Source organism: Glycine soja, chromosome 15 (genome assembly GCF_004193775.1).
Source record: "Glycine soja cultivar W05 chromosome 15, ASM419377v2, whole genome shotgun sequence".
NCBI lineage: Eukaryota > Viridiplantae > Streptophyta > Magnoliopsida > Fabales > Fabaceae > Glycine > Glycine soja.
The window spans coordinates 10,064,675-10,085,718 of record NC_041016.1 but is presented as its reverse complement, the minus strand read 5'-3'; the positions used below and the strand labels follow the sequence as shown (position 1 = coordinate 10,085,718).

Below are 21,044 nucleotides of genomic sequence, written 5' to 3'. Positions count from 1 at the left end.
CCATTGCCCAACCAATCACCTATGCCAAACCTTTTTCAAGCGTGTAAAAAGTCAAGCTTTTCAATAACCAAAACATACATACGTGGTAGCAATGCATCTATTTTTACGGATCCAAATAAGCCTTATGGTGTTTGCAAAAAATGTATGCACAGTGATTGGTTTTGAAGGGAAATGAACCGGATGATGCAAAGGAATGTGTATGGAAAACAAATATTCACAACTTAGACTATGTTGGATGAAACTAGTTGAAAAAATAATTTATTAAATTATAAGTGTTCGATAATACTAACGGTTGAAATACTTAAAAAGTATAAAACAATATAAAAATAATAAAATTATGACTTAGTTGAATAATAAGAAAATTAAATAAATATATTGAGAATAAAAATAAAAAAATGTAAAAAGATAAAAGTTAAAAAATAATGTTTTAAATAGTATTTCAAAAAAAATTTACTATAAAAAACTTGATTATCAAACCATCAAATAAATTTTTCACTTAATTAAAAAACTAAAACCAAATAAGTTTTTGAGCTAGTATAAAACATTGTTAATAAGTTTTTATTAACCATGTTTTATCTAAATTCTCTTCATTTTTTACTTTCTTCTATTTGCCAATTGTGACATCGCTATATTATACTTTGCCATACCGGTAAATTTGCTTATGTCATTTCTCTACAATTTCATCTTCTGATACATATCTCTTTTACATTCTCTATTACACTCTAGGCTCAGGATTTGCTTACGCTCTCTATATCTTTCCTTTACGCTCTTCATATCTCCCCTCTACCTCTATTACATCTCCCATTTACCTTCTACCCATTCCTCCTCATTCTCACTTTTTAACTTAAATTAACCTCTCATCCCAGTCTACAATCCTCAACAAAAATGGAAGATGCTATTCTTTTTTCTTAATTTTTTTTTGCATAATTTGGGATTTCATAACCCATCGAAGGACCACAAATCAGAGGATCATTGCTCTTCCATTGTGAAAACAAATTTTTGACATTTCCTCAAGAATGCGTTTGGATAGAAAATTTTATCAGAGAATTTGAATTTCTGTAATTTAGAATTTATTGTTTGGATGTTTTTTATGAAAATTTTAAAATTTTAAAATTTTAAAACAGAATTTTAAACAACTAAAAATCTGAAATTTCAATTTCATCCGAAATTGAGATTCTTTTATTACAGTACGTAACACCTTTGAGCTCCTACAATATCGGGTGTGAGCATAAAGAAACACGTATAACTAACACACACCAACCATATTTTCTCTTTTTTTTATTCATTTTTTTCATCCTCATAATTTTAATTTTTTTATTCAAACACGAAATTTTGAAATTAAAAAAATTTCAATTGAAGTATTTAAAATTCTTAGAATTTAAAATTTATCAGAATTTTAAATTTCTCCATCCAAACACACTTATGAATTATTCTTTCGCCCTTTATTCTCCTCTTTTTAATTTCTTTTCTCATGTAGAATACCAAACCAGATTGAGCAACATTGCACTTCCATTGTGAAATCGAGTTTTTGGTATTGCAGGAGAAATTGATAGAGGCTTCAGAATCGCAGACAAAAAATATACAAAGGTGAGCGTGCAACTGCCGCAAACAGTAGTTTTCAACGGCCCTCCGACTTTTTCAAACTTGCGGATCCAAGGCCATTTGTTTTTACATTCGTATCTGTTCATAGCCCCATGCTTGCATGTTCATTACCTGATTCATATTATTTAGATGGTACTTTATATATTATTATTTTTTCCTGTCTCTATACCACATCATTCATTATTTCATGAATCTCTCTTCTCTTATTTCTTATTTTTCTTCATCTATTTTCTTCTCGCATCTCTGTTATTTTTTATTTTATTTTTTTCCCTCCAAGGGTTGAGATATGGTATTTACATTTTTCTAATTAATTAAGGTAACTAAATACACTAACTTAATCATTTTATTATTTTATATAAAACATATATAAATTATAGTTTTCTTAATTTCTAACCAAATAAAGGCTGAATGTTTTGGTAACCAAAATATCCAATCAAATTCTTATAAAATTAAAATTGAGATATATTGTGTCATATAATCATCTTGCCATGTGTGTGATTTGGTACCAATTATATAATATTGTTACAATTAATATTAAGTAATTCATAATTTTAAGTTATACTTAAATAGAAGTTATATGCATATATATATATGTTAATGATTATACTAATTTGTCATTAATAGATTTAATTTAAATAAATGTCACAAATGTAACTTTCACAACTATTACAACATTTTTATAATTTGATGTAGAATGTAATTTTTATTAATCTAATCGTTGAATTATATTTATGTATTATGAAGATCATCTATGTCAAATTTTGTTAAAATTGAACAACAATAAAAAGGTAATTAAATAATTCATATTTTAGTATATTTTGAAATATTTATATTATGTCAATTTTAATCTATATGAATAAGGTAATAAATGATTTTTTTTTTATTAATATGAAATTTTGCATATGTGACCTATGTTAAATGAACTTTCAATCTAATAGTGAGTTTTAAGAAAATATTATTAAGTTAAAAGTTATAAAATGATACAATAGTTATCAAAAGAGAGAGGAGATCAAATTAAATCGATGTAACTTTGATAACTATTACACCATTTTTGTTATTCGATATGGAATGTGATTTATGTTGATCTCATCATTGAATTATATCTACATATGATCAGAATTGTTTGTGTTAAATTTTGTCAAAATTAAACAATAAAAGAAATAATCAAATGATCTATATTTTAGTATATTTTAAAAATTTTATATTACGTCGATTTTAAGAAAATATTATTCAATTGAAAGTTATAAAATGATGTAATAATTTTTTTGTTTTGTGTGTGTTAATGCCTTGTAGTTTAGTTGTAGAGAAGTTTAGTTGTAGAGAAGACACCTTATTTGATTCACTCAAAATTACTCGGATATCTTTATCCTTGTCCATGAACCTCTTTTGGTTTTTAATTCACTCAACTTCTATTTTTCGATTCAAAATCTAAGAAAAAAAAATAGAAATTAAAAATTTTAAAAAAAATTATCAAAGATTTGGTTTGACTGAATATTAATATAGTAAAAAATATTACAATGATTGTAAACTATACTTCATTTCAAATTACAAGTATTTTGATATTGTTATGCATTTTGTATGATATTGGCACCCTATATTTCATTTTGATTTCTGGTTTCACTCAAGCATTCCAATTCAAGAAATTTTAAAATTTTATGAGGCATATAATAATATAGTATGAAAATAGAAAATTAAAAAAGTAAAACAGTATTGCATTACAATTCATTTATATACTTTTAAATTCAATTTGCATCACACGATGATAAAACAACATATAAATTAGTTATAGTTGAATTTAAAATCACTTAACATAGAAAATAATGGATGAAAAAAGTTACTTAAAATGAATTCATCCATTTAAGTATGTATGTATTTATTTGTAAATAAGTTTGTGAGTTAAGCTTCTCTTATACTTTATTAAATAAAAACGATAGATATAATTTACAAATTAATTAAGTTTAGAAAAAAAAAGTTCTACAAGGTATTATTGTTGGCGCATTTGTGAAATTAATATTAATGTAGTGAGTAATGTGTAGTAAATTGGTAAGAATTAACTCATAAGATTGGTATAATAATGTAAGAATACCCACAGTGTTTATATATGAGTGAATAATTTATTTAACGAGAAAATAATCCATATTTAATTTTCATTATATATAAAATTTTCTTTGATTAATGATAGTTACACTGTGAATGAAATTAAATTAATCTTTAATCTAATAAATTGAGGGCACCCATGATATATACTCATCGACAAAAAAAAGTAAATTGGTAAGAATTAGTTTGACAATTAAATACGAAGTATATATTAAATTTTAAGTAAAGAATATATAACTTCTATGTCATTCTTAGCTTTCAATGTTTCTTTCAGGTCACAAAATTTTCTAATAATTGTAAGTTCCTTAACTTTTAACTTTGTATATAACTCTTTGAAACCATACTTTGTTTTTTTTTCCTAAAGTATATTGCTAAATCCTTTTGTAACCTAATAAAAGATACCCTTTTAAAAGTATGTAATAATATTTTAATATTTAATTTAAATTATTTATTTTCACACTCTTAATAGTAAAAAATAACATATTTTCTTTTAAATACTAAGGTTATTTACCTTAGTCAGAAAAGTGGCATAATGATAAGTATATGTAGGGAGAAATAGGGGAAAGATTAAATTACACTAATTTTAATAAATAATTATCACACTATTTTCATAACTTGATATAGAATGTCATTTTTATTGATTCAACTGTTGAATTATATCTACACATTATCCCGATCTTCTGTGTCATAGTTTGTCAAAATTGAACAATAACAAGAAAGTAATCAAATAATTCATATTTTTGTATATTTTGAAATATTCATATTATGTCGATTTTAATTTATATGAACGAGGTAACAAATGACTTAAGAACAATTAGAAAATTACAAAAACAAAACCATTTATTTTGAACAACAAGAGTGATTAATCAAGTCCAACAAATAAGAACAGGACATATAGGCAGATCTGATCAGAACAGAGCATACACCTTGATGAATACATGCAAATCCTCAGATAGTTTTACCCTGATTTCAAGCTCTCCTGCAGCCAGCCATTGGTTCTAAAGAACTTTCTACAGCAAGCACCACTAATCAGGAATAAGAATAAGGCATCTAAAAGAGCATCTTTTTTTTGTAACATCTTTTTTTACAAGAGAACTTTCTACAGCAAGCACCACTAATCAAGATTAAGAATAAGGCATCTAAAAGCATCTGTTTTCTGTAACATCTTTTTTTTTTACAAGAGAACTTTCTACATCAAGTACCACCAATCAAGAATAAGAATAAGGCATCTAAAAGAGCATCTATTTTTTTTTTGTAACATCTAAAATCACATTTTGAACATAAACAGAAAGCCAGCTTATATATTCCAAATGCGATTTTAACACAGACCAAAACAGTGTATGTATGCACCAATCTTACAAAGCTCATTGTTAAATCACCTTTTATTTTTAATTATTTTACTTGAGAAAGCACATAAAAAAAATTTCACTCTTAAATTTTTTCTTCTGCTGTTAGTTTTTCTTTGTTTGTAATTTATTTTACACTACAAGAAATTACGTTGATCAAATTTTTTTGATTTGGGTGACTGGTAAATCAAAATCATCATCACCAGCATGAAGTTGCTCAACTATATAAGAATATTACTCCAAACCACGTCCGTGCTTATGGGAACCCTGCTTCAGCATCTATAAACTATTCCTGCCACCAAAATAAAATCTATAAATATTCCAATTTCCAAGATTGATATGAATAATTTCTGCCTTTCTGGTATTCACTTTATCAAGGTATGGTTAGCTGTGGCACGTGGCTTGGACATTTCCCTTTTTAACAAATAATTGTTCCTTTTTAAGTGGTGGGGCCACACGTGAATAGTGTTTTTGCTTTTACTCTCCTTTCCAAATACAAGACGCCAACACACATGTAAACGGATACGGCTGCTTAATGCTCACAGATTATTACAATATTGCTTTCTTACCAAGCAACTCTTTGACATCTTGATCTTCTTCCTTGCAGTGTTACAATATGGCTGAGTTTGTCCTTGAAACTGTGCTTAGGAATTTGAACTCACTTGTTCAAAAGGAGTTGGCACTATTTCTGGGTTTTGATCAAGACTTGGAAAGGCTTACCACCTTGTTCACTACAATCAAGGCTACGCTTGAAGATGCTGAGGAGAAACAATTCTCAGACAGAGCTATGAAAAATTGGCTGGGAAAGCTAAAAGATGCAGCTCTCATCCTTGATGACATCATTGACGAGTGTGCCTATGAAGGATTGGCGTTCGAGAACCAAGGGATCAAGTCTGGTCCATCAGACAAGGTACAAGGCTCTTGCTTATCCTCTTTTCATCCAAAACGTGTTGTTTTCCGTTACAAAATTGCTAAGAAAATGAAAACGATAAGTGAGAGATTAACTGAAATTGCTGAAGAAAGGAAAATGTTTCATTTGACTGAGATGGTTCGTAAGAGAAGAAGTGGAGTCCTTGAGTTGCGCCAAACAGGCTCTTCCATCACTGAAACACAAGTCTTTGGAAGAGAAGAAGACAAGAATAAAATTTTAGACTTTTTGATTGGTGATGCTACTCATTCAGAGGAGTTATCCGTCTATCCAATAGCTGGTGTAGGTGGACTTGGAAAAACAACACTTGGCCAACTCATCTTCAATCATGAGAGGGTATTCAACCACTTTGAGTTAAGAATGTGGGTATGTGTTTCATATTTTAGTTTGAAGAGAGTGACAAAAGCTATCATTGAAGCAGCTGGAAATACCTGTGAGGATTTGGATCTACAGTCACAACAAAGAAGACTTCATGACCTACTTCAAAGAAAAAGATATTTGCTTGTTTTGGATGACGTGTGGGATGATAATCAAGAGAATTGGCAAAGGCTGAAATCTGTACTGGCTTGTGGCGCTAAAGGTACTTCCATTTTGGTTACTACTCGCCTATCAAAGGTTGCAGCAATCATGGGAACATTGACTCCTCATGAATTACCGGTCCTGTCCGACAATGATTGTTGGGAATTGTTTAAACACCAAGCCTTTGGACTAAATGAGGAAGAACATGTAGAGCTTGAGGACACCGGGAAGGAGATAGTAAAGAAGTGCCGGGGAATGCCTCTTGCTGCAAAAGCACTAGGAGGTCTTTTACGCTTCAAGAGAAACAAAAATGAGTGGCTCAATGTTAAGGAAAGCAACCTTTTGGAATTATCACACAATGAAAACTCCATAATTCCTGTCCTGAGATTGAGTTACTTGAACTTACCAATTCAGCACAAACAGTGTTTTGCTTATTGTGCAATATTTCCCAAAGATGAAAGCATAAGGAAGCAATATTTAATTGAACTTTGGATGGCTAATGGATTCATTTCATCTGATGAAAGATTAGATGTCGAAGATGTTGGTGATGGAGTGTGGAATGAATTATATCATAGATCATTTTTTCAGGATATTGAGATGGATGAATTTGGCAAAGTTACAAGTTTCAAGATGCATGACCTTATTCATGATCTTGCACAATCTATTGCAGAAGATGCTTGTTGCGTTACAGAAGACAATCGAGTAACTACTTGGTCTGAAAGAATACATCATCTCTCAAATCATAGATCCATGTGGAATGTATATGGGGAATCCATAAATTCAGTGCCATTGCATCTAGTCAAATCTTTGAGGACCTATATATTGCCAGATCACTATGGTGACCAACTTTCTCCTCTTCCTGATGTGTTGAAATGCCTTTCTTTGCGGGTGCTTGATTTTGTAAAGCGAGAAACATTGTCATCTTCAATAGGTCTTTTAAAACATCTAAGGTACTTGAACCTTTCTGGGGGTGGCTTCGAAACTCTGCCAGAATCTCTATGTAAATTATGGAATTTGCAGATATTGAAATTAGATCGTTGCAGTCGTCTCAAAATGTTGCCTAACAGTTTGATATGCTTAAAAGCTCTACGGCAGCTATCTTTTAATGATTGCCAAGAACTATCAAGCTTGCCTCCTCAAATAGGGATGTTGACTTCCCTAAGGATTTTGACCAAGTTCTTTGTTGGCAAAGAAAGAGGGTTTCGCTTGGAAGAATTGGGACCTCTGAAGCTTAAAGGGGATCTTGACATCAAGCATCTAGGAAATGTAAAAAGTGTAAGGGATTCTAAAGAAGCCAATATGCCAAGTAAGCAATTGAATAAATTGCGGTTGTCATGGGACAAAAATGAAGACTCCGAATTACAGGAAAATGTTGAGGAGATTCTTGAAGTGCTTCAACCTGATACCCAACAGCTTTGGAGATTAGATGTGGAAGAATATAAAGGCACCCATTTCCCAAAATGGATGTCTAGTCCTTCTCTTAAGTATTTAATCCTTTTAAATCTGTTGAATTGTGAAAACTGTTTCCAACTTCCACCACTGGGGAAACTACCTTCTCTAAAGATTCTAGGAATAATAAACAATAATCATGTAGAATACCTCTATGAGGAATCCTGTGATGGGGAAGTAGTTTTCAGGGCCCTAAAAGTTCTGACCATTCGTCATCTGCCAAACTTTAAAAGGTTGTCAAGGGAGGATGGGGAAAACATGTTCCCCCGCCTTTCCAATCTTGAAATTGATGAATGTCCTAAATTTTTGGGAGACGAAGAATTGTTGAAAGGTTTGGAGTGTCTCTCGGTATTCAATTGTGATAAGTTCAATGTGTCGGCAGGTTTTCAACGCCATTGGAAATTGTGGATTTCCAATTGCAGAGAGGTGGGAGATTTGCAGGCTTTACAAGATATGACTTCCCTCAAGGTGTTAAGGTTAAGGAGTCTTCCAGAGAGCTAGAATCGTTACCTGACTGCTTTGGAAACCTTCCCTTGCTTTGCGAATTAAGTATTTTTTTCTGTTCCAAGTTGGCGTGTCTTCCAACCAGCCTAAGCCTCATCAGTCTGCAGCAATTGACTATTTTTGGTTGCCATCTTGACTTAGAGAAGCGATGTGAGAAGGAAACCGGAGAGGACTGGTCAAAAATAGCTCATGTTCCCTATATTTCAGTGGGAAGTAAACATTATAGTCCCGATTGAGGTATATTGTGGATCCTTTTTCCTTCCTTATATATATTTTCACAAAATTTTAGTATTTTATGCATTCAAAATTTTAGTATTTTATGCATTCACAGTAAAATAAATTTAGGATTTCTCCTGTATTTCAGTCCTTATATATGTATCAGATTTCTTCATTTTTTTTTCACCTCCCGAGTCCTAACATCCAAGAACAGTTTACATTCTACAAGTATTAATCATATATAACTCAATAATCACCCTCTATGTTTCAATTGAGAATTCAAAATACCTTTTCCTGCAATTGAATTTCTTACATCTTTTGTTCTTTAAAAAAATATTGCTTCAATTGACACTGTTTCTACTTACTAGCATTTTGATGGCATCATATTAGTAGTGTTTGAAGTGCACAACATATTTAAGAAGGGAGACAGATTTGAGAAATATTCCACTATGCATATTTCAGATTTTCCTTATTTTGTTGTGCTGAACAACTTATTTTATTCTGAAACTGAAAATTGCATAATATCTTGTGATCAGTATTCTCGGATTTGCAGAGCCCAGACTAGATTATTCACGCAAGCTGGGTTCGAAGATTTCTGTGTGTTTTTAATTCAGTTAAGTTCACTGTGAAGTTTAGTTAAGCTTTGACAAACATGTTGTAATCTTTCAGATATTTGAACATTTGCTATTGCTCCTTTGTTTATTTGACCTCCTACGGTCTTTTTATCAATGTAATAAAAAGTGGATTTGTATTATTTACTTGATCTCACCTATCTTATCAGTTAATGTATTCAAAACTACACTATATTTTCTCTACTGCATACTTTCTCTCCAGCATACTTGTGAGCTGTTAGATCTAGCTAATTGCTGAGATTAAAATCACACAAAGTTACGAATTTGTCATAAAGTTGACCGGTAAAAGTTGTTTTCGGTGATTCTTTTTATCTATTTTCCTTGTTTTACATTGTGATTGCCTTGTTACAGTTCAGAGTAGAGACAACATCTATGGCCTTGCAATTCCAGCTACGATTATGCTTCTGGTTGTGTAAGTGAAAAGGCCTGGAAATTGGGGAGGAATGTTTGCATTGCACTCATTTATTTTGTTTTCCAAATTCCAATTCCCCCTCTTCTTTAGGCACCTGATGCAATTGGTTGCATACTCACTAGATCAAAATTCTTGAAAATGGAACGTAATGGCTTGAGTTGCTTATCTGGGGATTGTCAATTGTACCAGCCACAACTTCTCATTTTGCAAAAGAACCTTGTTCTGTGATGCAACTTTGATGCTCCTCCGAAGTATCTGGATCTTTCACTTTCTTAAGAGAGATAAATTTCAAATATAGTTCTAATAATTTTAATTCTAATTAATTGCAAAAGACCTTATTTAAATTTTCATTTTAATTCTAGATATTGAAAATTTCCATTGTTAGTGCTCAAATCATAATGCTTAAAAAGCATGTTCCCATTAGTCCTCAACTCCATACAGTAACTCAACTAGGTAAAAATGTTTGTCCTATAATCCAAAATTGTAAGATTTACAGTTGCAAGTTATAGAATAAAACACACTTATGCAGGGGATTACTGAAGTACTGGTTATGAGAATAAATAAATATAAGACCTCAATATCATTGCAAATAAATATCAGCAAGCGAACATGAAGGGGAAGATGCTAACCAACAAGTTGATTGAGGACTGACTCTGAGCAAGTGGCATGTTTCTCCCAACAGAAAAGCTGTTTGAGAACTGACTCTGTTGGATTCCCAATGAAAATCACAGTATTTTAGTCTCAACCATAAGCTCCTCCCTTCCTCTTCCTTTCTTCCATGTCTCTGAATTTCCAAGTTAGAGGCTTAATAAAAACTTGTAAGTTTCGTTGTCTTGATTGTGATTAGGAGGAGCCTATTAAACTGTAGGAGTCTTATGTACCTCGCGGATAAGTCCTTAAAGATAATGTAAGATCACACATATCAGGCTGTCGTTAATTTGTGATCAAGTTTCAAATTAATTCACGGTTCTTGTCTATACTGACAATAATCTCAAGGACTTAACATATGGCCAACAAAGAGTTCGCTAAACCTTACGATCAAGAACCCAGTGCTCCTATTGCCCTACCAATTACCCATGCCAAACCTTTTTTGGGTACGGTAAAATCAAGCTTTTCAATGGCTAAAACTTCCATATGCGGCAGAATGCATCTACACAATTTTAGACATCAGGGAGTTGCATCTATTGTTACGGATACTGCGAGACTTATGATGTTTGTGTTAGGTTATGATGCAGTGATCTATTTTGAAGGAAAATGAACTAGATGATTCTAGGGAAGTGAATGTGCATGGAAAGCAAATGTTTGCAACATAACTCGGCAAGTGTACCAGTCAACAAGTAATAAAGTGAGTTGTGGGAAAGGTAGTTTATGGATAATATATATATGATGCATCAGATTGGAAATATAACACCAAGGAGGGACAATGTTCAACCATCAAATCTGAATACACTTTAATGCAGAACCAAGGGCACAATGCACAAAATGATCTCTTTTTGGGTTCTTTGGCGTATACCTGCTCAATCTAAAGTGCTTGGTTTCATTTGGAAAGTTTTCCTTGATAGAATACCAACAAAGGCTAATCTGATTTTGAGAAATATAGGAGGGCCAAACATGGATTACAGATCCTGTTCGTGTAACCAGAAAGCTGAAAATACACGACATTTTTTCTTCTCTTGCAGGTTTTCTTATGGCAACATTCTGGTGACATAAAAGTTAAAAATGAGAGATAGGCCGGGTGGGTTGTAAGGTTAGTTGTTGTCTGGTCACTCTGGATGCAGCGAAACCATAATATTTTTAATAATGAACGAGGAAATTAAGTGCAGCAAGTTGTGGATAATGTTAAGTTCAGAGCTTGCATGGTCCTGGCTCTAAGCAAAGAATGAAAATTTTAAAGCTTCATTTTATGATTGGTTGATGATGGAGCCAATTTGGTCTATTCAACAGATATCATAATCATGGATATGTCTTGATTAAGTCTTCTGTAAGAGGGATGATATAGAGCACATAAACGGGTGATATTATGCAGCATCTGGATGGGACGTGTGATGTTGGGAACGTAGGGAATTGTATGGTGTTTACATACATAGATTTGTGCATATGCAGAGGATATATGCAACACATGAGTTGATAGTGCCGTAGGATATTCTACAGGGTTTTTATTTGGTTAAATAGCCACTTTGTTCTCCTGTTGTAGTCTGCATTCAGCAACAATTTCGTCCTAATACTATGATCAATTTAATCCATAAAAATATAAATGTATCAACAATTTAGTTCAATCATCAAGTTGTCTCTATTTTTGTGGTGTTTGCTAAAATAAAATCTGCATATTTGCAATATATACTGTACTTAAGATCATCAGTATAATTTCATTTTAACACCAACACTAATTATTGTATTTTATTTTGCATTCATATATAACTTTTTATTAGCGTATCCAACACATACCGTATCCTTAGTTTAAAAAAAAAATCATTGTATTCCCATATCTGTCATATCTTGCCCGTATCATATCATGTATCTAGGCTTCATAGATCACAAGCGAGAATTAACTAAACCCAATATTTGCATAAAAAACAAGGAGGACACCAATTTAGTATGACATGATTAGTAAATAATTTTATTGAGAAAGGTCAATTCCATAAATAGGTCGTAATACTTTAAGAGGTTAGTCCTTGAATTCCGATCAAAGCATACTCTAGATTTAAAAGTAAAATAAAACTCAGCAGAACCGCACAAGCCATGCTTCATAGCAGAATATAAAAACAAGATCTGTTTTAAAATTAAATTTACAAAATTTCATAAAAGATACTGCATTGTCAATGAAATAAATAATAATTTTAATTTTTTTTTAGTAATAAAATAAAATAATTTGTTTATTGCAATCGCTTAATGACAAAAAAGTACTTTTCTGTATGCTCTAAATAAATTATGCAGTTAGCAAGTGTCTGTTTAGAAAAACAAAAGGCAAAAGTGAGGTCAAACAAAAAAGCATCAGAGGTAGGTACTAACTAAAGCTACCATCTGCGGGGAAAACCACCAGAACATAAAATAAGAGCTAATTAAAATCAAATATACAAAGTTTAATAAATGGTACTGTTCTGTAAACGAAAAAAATAATAATTTAAAATTAAAAAAAAAATATTTTTCGTAGTAACAAAATACTATCTGATTGAAGTTGTTAATTGATACAATAGTACTTATCTGCATGCCCTAATTAAACTATGCAATTTGCAAGTGGCTATTGTTTAGAAATGTGGCGGCAATTTCACTGAGCTGGTCCAAAAGGGTGTTTGCCTTTACAGAACATAACCTTATAGTTTAAAATATAGCCCAAAAGATTCACCATTCACCGTTCACCAAATCCAACCCTTTCTTTGTCTTCATTGCTGTGCCTCTATTCCACTATAGCTAATCTAGCTGCCCCTGTGTTATCTTATATTTGTTTTGAGTTCCAAGAATGTCATTGAAGCCATTCTTGCTTCATACTTCTCTTTCAACCCAAGTCTCATTCACCAACATATGACTTCCTTTGGAGAACACTCTACCCAATATCCAACCCCAGAGAGGCCTAAACACAAACTTTCACAACATGAGAAAAAACCACTTGCTGCATACATCTGTCATGATCCAAGAAGCCTTGGTTCATCAAAGCACAAGGCAGAGAAGGGCACAGCACAAAGTGTGTCTTCTTCTCAATTCAAAAGGGGTGGTTCAGCTTCAGAAAGATCAAATTCTAAGTCACTGTCGTCTGCAGATTCAAGAAGGGTGGGACACTTGATGGATGATGTTGCCATTAAAGCAGTGATTGCTATCCTCAGTGGCTACATAGGAAGATATGTGAAAGATGATAATTTTAGGGAAAAAATCAGAGAGAAGTCTAGTTCTTTATTGGAAAGAAGAAGAAGGAGAAAGGATTCAGGTGATGAGGTTTTTGTGAACATGGAATTGGGTACGAAGAAGATTGATAGATTGGCAGAAAATCAAGGAACAATCGAGCAGGTGAGGATGATCAAAAGATTAAGGAATTCCATTGAGCTTTTAACCATAGTTGCTAGTTTGAATTCTAAAACTTCCAGGGATGCTTCAACCTGTGGTGTACCAAATTCACATCTCTCAGCTTGTGCTCAACTATACTTGGCAATTGCTTACAAGTTGCAGAAAAATGACAGGGTTTCCTCTAAGCATTTGCTGCAAGTGTTTTGTGATTCTCCAAGTTTGGCTAGAACCTACTTGCTTCCTGACCTTTGGGAGCATTTGTTTCTTCCCCATCTTCTACATGTTAAAATTTGGTACAACACTGAGCTTGAGTTCCTTTCAAATGAAGCTCATGGTGAGAAGGAAAAGAAAATGAAGGTTCTGAGCAAAGTTTACAATGAGAAAATGGATACTGGGACTAACCTGTTTGCTCAGTACTACAAGCAATGGCTTAAAGTTGGAGCTAGTGAGCCTCCCCTTCCTAATGTCTCTTTGCCATCAAGGCCAAGTTACAGATCATCAAGAAGGTCTTCAGATTCCTTTGTTTCAAATTCCTCAATCAACCCAAACTTGTAAGTGATATAAACATCTTACTTTCCCCACAACAACCATCTTTTTGTATGAAACAAATATATGCAATTTGTAGTTATGTACGTGCTTTTATGTTTATGGTTTTCTGCAACAGATACAAGACAGTGTTTGGCTCCAAACTAGAGCAGCAACCTACTGGTCTTGGTGACCAAAATGGAGTGTTGGCAATTACTACAGGCTTAGAGATTGATGAAAAGTTATATCTAGATGAATACAAATGCAGTCCAGTTCAGGTTATTTTCTGTTCCATCAATTCATAGATGAAAACATGCTGATTCAAAATATAGAATTTCATTTCAGATATTTAGCCTACTTTATCACTGTTGACAGAAAGATGATAGGGTATTTGTTGGAAGATCAAGCCAAGTTGGCAAGAGTCAAGCTCAATTATGGCCTGCGTCACAGAGATTGGACTATTTTCAGTGCCTTTCTTGCAGGTTCATACCAAAGGAAAGCTTGGAAAACAGCAACTATAGATACAAGAATGCTTCAACTCTTTCGAGAGACTTTGTTGGAGCCATTACAACTATATGTTCATCAGATGTTCTAAGTGAATGTGAATTCGCTATTCGTGTGGTTATCAAAGCTTGGTTGAACTCTCCTGGTGATCCTCTCATTGAAGAAGCACTAACACAACCTAATGTAGTTGAAGCTATGCTTGAGGTGCTATTTTCCTCAACTGAGGATGAGATCCTTGAATTGATTATATCAATTTTAGCAGAATTAATAGGAAAGAATGATGCAATTAGACAAATTATTCTGAACTCTGATCCTCAACTAGAAATATTTGTGCGGCTTCTAAAAAGCACTAGTCTGTTTCTAAAGGCTGCAGTTCTTCTTTATCTATCAAAGCCAAAGGCAAAGCAGATGCTATCTTCTGAATGGGTGCCATTAATACTTCGAGTGTTGGAATTTGGGGACAAATTGCAGACCCTCTTCACAGTACAATGCAGTCCTCAAGTGACAGCATTTTATGTTTTGGACCAACTTCTTACTGGTTTTGATGAAGACAAGAACTTAGAAAATGCTAGGCAAGTTCTTTCACTTGGGGGATTGACACTGCTAATGAGAAGAATTGAAGGAGAGGCCCATGAGAGAAACAATGCTGCTATGATAATTTCATGTTGCATTCGCGCTGAAGGAACCTGTAGAAGTTTTTTAGCTGACAACATAAATAAGACTTCCTTACTCGAACTTATTGTTATTGAGAGTAAACAAAATTCCAGTGGCTATGCCTTGTCTGTGCTAGCTGAGTTGCTCTACCTTGATAGGTATATAACTATGCACTTCTCACTTACCTTTCTAGATATATTTTTATTCTTGTTTTGCCTTTTTTTATTTTTTTTCTATCTGAAAATGTTGAGAGGTCTTAAATTTTCATACCAGAAGAACCAAGACTTTAAATTTCTTGAGAGGACTTAAAGATGGATGGGGTGGATTTAATGTGATGCACATTTTCTTCATTTACCTTCAGAAGTCTCCACCTGAAGAACGCCCTATAGTTGCAGTTATAATATTGCTGCTTGATCTTATGGTAATTCTTTTTCATTCAATTTAGAAGTGCTCATATGGAATTATTGGTTATGCACAATGATCGAAGTTCTCTGACTTTCATTATTTTTTAAAGGGTACCTTTTAGACCCTCTGTTAGTGTACATTAAATTGATTTACATGTCTTGAAGAGTTCACAAATGCAATAGCAGTTGTGTTGCAGGATGATCCTTTCAAGGGAAGCTTATATAGATCAGAAGCAATTGAGGCACTTGTAGAAGCTTTAAATTGTCAAACATGTAATGATAGAGTGCAACAGCAATCAGCCAGAGCTCTAGTCCTATTAGGAGGTCACTTTTCTGATTCAGGGGATTCATTAATGGAAAAATCGCTTTTACAAAAAGCAGGTTTCAGAGAAATTTGCTTAGAAGATTCATATCCGGGAAAGGAAATTGTTGTTTATGATCCAATTCACAAGGTAAGCTTTGGTTAAAAAGCAGAGTTTAATTAGGATGCACAACAAAAACAAATTTATATTCTCATCTAATTATAAATTGTCATATATATGATGAGATACTTGACTTTTATAGTAATTATGTTAAAAATTGCATCTAGGATGATTTCTAATTGATTAACCATGTAAAAATCTTTACACGCATGAAAATTAAACTAAAAACTAATATTTAAATTGCTTGTCTTTACTTCACATATGACAGCATGCTTCTAGTACTAGTGGTTTCTATTTTTAGCACTTCAAAATTATTGATTGTTGTGTGTCACTTAATAGAACGTGGAAGAGGAAGAAGCAGAAATTTGGCAAAAAAGAGCAGCTTGTGTCTTGTTCAAAAGTGGAAAGAAGAATTTACTATCAGCACTTGCAGATTCCATAGCCAATGGCATCCCATGTTTAGCACGAGCAAGCCTCATAACTATTTCATGGATGAGCAGCTACCTCAACATAGTTGAAGATAGAAAGTTGCCACCAATGGTTTTCTCAATCTTAAGACCACAGTTGCTACGATCACTGAATTATGATAAAGATGTTGAGGAAAGAGTGCTAGCTTCATATTCACTGCTATATCTTGTAAAATATTCAGGTATGAGAACTTATACCATCTCCCAAGCTATACCAAACTTCAACTTTTGTCCTGAAAGGATTAATTGTCTCCATTTTTTTCTCAAACTTTATACTTTTCATGATGGTGTCTCTCAATGAAAATAAATTCATTGTTGGTGTCAATATTTTACATTATCAATTAATTAGAAATCATTTTAGATATGACTTTTAAGATAATTATTATAAAAATCAATAATTTTATATTACCTGATAATATATGGTTTGTTGACGGTGTAAAACACATTTATATTGTTAGTATTAAATTCATAAAAGTATGATTCCATAGCAGGTTCTTATTATAAAATTTCTTTTTAATTTTATATCATTGTTTGAATTTTCTTCATTTTCTATTTGTACTTACTTTTTTATCATATTGCTAGCAGAATGTGTCTCCAACTTGCCATCACTGGACAAGGACTCACTCACACATCTCCAAAATCTCTCCCTAGTGACGTGGACAGCCAATGAGCTCATCTCAATCTTCTCAAAAAGCAGCTTTAAATTAAGACAATGATTATCAATCTTCATTTTGTTGAATCTTTCAGTGTCCTTTCTTTTTCACATAAGTGAGATTGTAATCATCCTTGAGTATTGTATAGTTGATTAGTTTCAAAGGGAATATTTCTATCAAAAGAAACGTAATATGTGCTTTATCCATGATGTCTTATGATTTCACTTTCTGAAAAGTTTGCCTAGCCAAATAAAGAAACTACTGAAAAATAAAGGAAGAGAAAGGGGTCTCTAAAAGTGAGTTCAGTGCTAGAACATGTCCAACTTAGCTTGGTCTCAATCTGAGTGTTATATTTGTTCCTAGATTACAAAATTTGTACAAATGCCACACTGTCTTGTTTTCACTCCCTCACGTGGGTAACAGAGAGGAAATCCAAGACAAACGAGTAAACTTCAGTTTTTGTTTTATTTGTTTACACATGGATAATAAGTTCTCTCCTACTTAGTTCTTTGTGTGCAACTGTTTGTTCCAGAATGCGACAAGGTGAGCATCCATCTCTTCTAATAAAGAGAATCTCTTGGATATAAAAATAAATAAAAAAATCTCCATATATTTCTTGTCAAGAATAGCAGACAAACTGCAAATAATTTGACATATAATTGGCTAGTTATGTGAATATGATGGTGATCATTCATTATAAGAAACCAATTTGGAGGGAACAATTCTTTATTTTTTTTTCGTAAGCTCCAACCTAAAATATTGGCTTTTAAGACTAACATGATATGACTATTTTAAACTGAGAAAAAACTTAGATGCAATTCTTTATATATTTTTAGCATTATTTTCTAATCAGAATTAAAGTTTTACCACGTAAATATTAGTATATTTTAATCTTTAGTATAATCATTTATAATGAAATTGTTAAATTAATGAAACTTCAATTCTGACTCAAGAACAACAACATTCAGTGAAGGTACTTAAGAAATTGTATTTAAGTTTTTTTTAACATACAACATTTAAAAAATATGTTACGGATATAATATGCATTGATTTTATCAATAATAACTTTTAGTGTAGTTTCCTTCCCAACCATTATTCACAAGTTAAAACATGAGTTTTACTTTTTAAGGTAGCAAGTTCAAGTTTTATCCTTTAAGGAGTAGTTTGTAACATAATTTATATAAAAGTAAAATTATTTTCGTTAAAAGATTAAAATCAGTATTTATCATAAATCTTATGATAGCCTATTCTATTGCTATGTAGTTCCTTTTCTCTAAGGAAAAGATAAAACTTATTTAATAGGCATTAGCCAATGAGAATTTACTCCACTAGTAGAATTTATCTGAGTAAACGACTGAAAGATCTTGATTCCTCCTTAATCGTGTTCTCAATATTTTTTTGTGATAGCTCTGTAAAATATGTAGAACTGTTATTGAATCTACATCAAACGGTTTATATTTTCAGGTTGAAACGAGTGTTCACACTCTAGTTCGTTCAACTAAAGCTAAACCAAATAATTGTTCTTCTTCTATCACTTGAATGATTTTTTCAATGAAAGCATGCTAGCGTGTACTTGTGGTAAATACCATATCAGTCATCAATCATTCTTTAATTATGATTCCCCACGAAGACAAATATCACTTGACTACAAGGACTCAAAATCAACTTAGTGTTATCCTTGATATGCTCTTCTCATAAAGGAAACTCTACTTGAGATTTCATTGTCCATTAGCAATATTTTCTTGCTATGTGAATGCAAATTGACACAAGTAATTAATGACACAAAATTTACTCATCCTCCCCATAAATTTGGGGATCGATTCTTCCTAATACTACTAAAATTTTGCTCGGTGAGTAACCTTCCCCTCAAAGAGACTCTTTGACACTTGGATAAGTACTAGTTTATTAGTTGACATTATAAAACCGCTCGCGGTTTAAGCCTATAAAATTTGGATGGGCCTATGCTGATAGTCCACATATATAACTAAGGATTTGTAGTTAATTTATCCTTTCCCATGAATGAGGTTGATTCTCCTAAGTTATTAAAATCCTACTTGGTGGACAACCTTCTTTAAGGAGATCTAATGACGATCAAAAACTAGTTAAGTAGTTATGATAGATAAAATTGCTTGCGGTTTGTTTAGGCTTGTATAGTAATTTAATTTGTTGATAGATTTTTACTAGCAACCCATCATATCTTTGGCGTCCTACCAACAGTATTGAGAGTGCCTACTCATTCTACCGGTATTCTGCAGGAAAAAAAATTCTTGCTATGATAATTCCTCCTCATCTTCAAGTCTCAAGCATCATCCAATAGGGGGACCCCAATGCATTTTGGCAAGTGTCTCTTGATTGGACCAGAATATTTTTCATCACAAATCAATCAACAAATGTTACATATATGTGGACTTGTGTTGATTTTGGTATAAACTGGTAGCCATTATATTAAAGTGGCTACCCCCCCCCCCCCCCCCCCCCCGAATGTTGTCCTCTAATGCATATTAGAGAAACCCATACCTATTTAAAAACAGCTGGCACTGCAAAAGAAGATAGCAATACAAGAAAAAAAATTATATGAAATACATGAACTATCTGTATGGTCCCCCTTTCGTCCCTCCTTGCAATGTTCACGTCGTCACGTGTTAGTCTTTATTACAATTTTTTTGTATGCAATGTTGGAATAATGTTAATGTGAAAGCTTGCTGCGCATATGATGATATGAGCCACCGTTCAATATCTGCTCAAGAACATGGCATCTAAGAGAATATGAGGGAGGGACCACAAAATGAAATTGCCTATGGTTAAGACAAATTCGTGAAAAGAAATTATAAATTACTAAATTTAAACTTGGGTAAGATTCCTCTTCAAATCGCATAATCCAACCCATGATGTAACGTTGTATAAAGGAAGTATAACCGTCGTTGAATCATTAAACAAATCTTGTGTGGTTTATTGTTGTGATGTGATCATGTAAAGGTTAATTCGCTTAAATTTTAGTTTAATATGGTTAAATTAAAGGACATCAGTATTAGGGTTAGGAAATTCAATAAAATAGATGTTAGAGAATAAATCAACTTAATTAGGAAAATTGTCGACTAGCACTTGCTTCCAATCCAAGCTTTTCAGCCCCCACAATACGGCTTCAGGTAGGGAACCACCTAGAGAGGACCAAAGAGAAGGTGGATTGATGGAAGGTGGATTGATGGTCCCTGGCCTTACTTTTTAACGTTCAAAAAACACTTAAATTGTTATGTATGTCAAATAAAATTAAAACAGTGAGAATAGCTATTTGGTTATAATACATTCATATGAAAATTCATGAATAAGTTATTTAGTTAATTAGGGGTGCTAATAACAACAATTCAGGGCAGGTTATAATAGTGAAGTAAAAAAAATTAAAAGAAATTAATGGAAATGTTCACTAAGAGTGTTTGGATCAGACAATTAAGAATTTTAAATTCTGAAAATTTCAAATGCTCCAATTTAAATTTATTTATTTTTAAAATTTTGTGTTTGGATTCCTTTCAAATGCTCCAATTTCAAATCCTACAGTCGCCAACGACACCGAGCAGTCGGAGCGGTCAAGCATGTTGGACCCCACGTGGGTCCACTAGGCAGGGACACGGTCGAGGAGGTTGACATTGTTTTCGCAAAGGGTGACGAGGTTGTCGTGGGCAAGGACGTAGCCTAGGGTTTCAGTGGCGGAGAAGCGGA

General features: G+C 32.7%; 1 protein-coding gene, 1 long non-coding RNA gene and 1 pseudogene across 3 annotated transcripts; 2 read left to right on the top strand and 1 right to left on the bottom strand.

Moving 5' to 3' along the window:
- Positions 1-4,521: 4,521 nt before the first annotated feature.
- LOC114386737 lies at positions 4,522-8,553 on the bottom strand. The gene is made up of 2 exons (XR_003661173.1): positions 8,452-8,553; positions 4,522-4,709 (listed from the first exon to the last, which is right to left on the bottom strand). It is a non-coding gene; the product is annotated as an uncharacterized LOC114386737 (long non-coding RNA).
- On the top strand, positions 5,121-9,419 carry LOC114386736 (annotated as a pseudogene).
- Positions 9,420-12,978: 3,559 nt separating this feature from the next.
- LOC114388602 (putative E3 ubiquitin-protein ligase LIN-1) lies at positions 12,979-17,565 on the top strand. Of its 2 annotated transcripts, none has more exons than XM_028349169.1 (7): positions 12,979-14,252; positions 14,366-14,504; positions 14,602-15,542; positions 15,661-15,805; positions 15,986-16,240; positions 16,550-16,859; positions 17,263-17,565. In XM_028349169.1, the coding sequence occupies exons 1-7, from the start codon at positions 13,225-13,227 to the stop codon at positions 17,391-17,393; spliced, it is 2,949 nt and encodes a 982-aa protein (XP_028204970.1). In that variant the 5' UTR covers positions 12,979-13,224; the 3' UTR covers positions 17,394-17,565. The 2 variants fall into 2 exon arrangements, with proteins under 2 accessions (XP_028204970.1, XP_028204969.1); XM_028349168.1 differs by having other exon boundaries at positions 12,981-14,252; positions 15,658-15,805.
- The last annotated feature ends 3,479 nt before the right edge of the window (positions 17,566-21,044 follow it).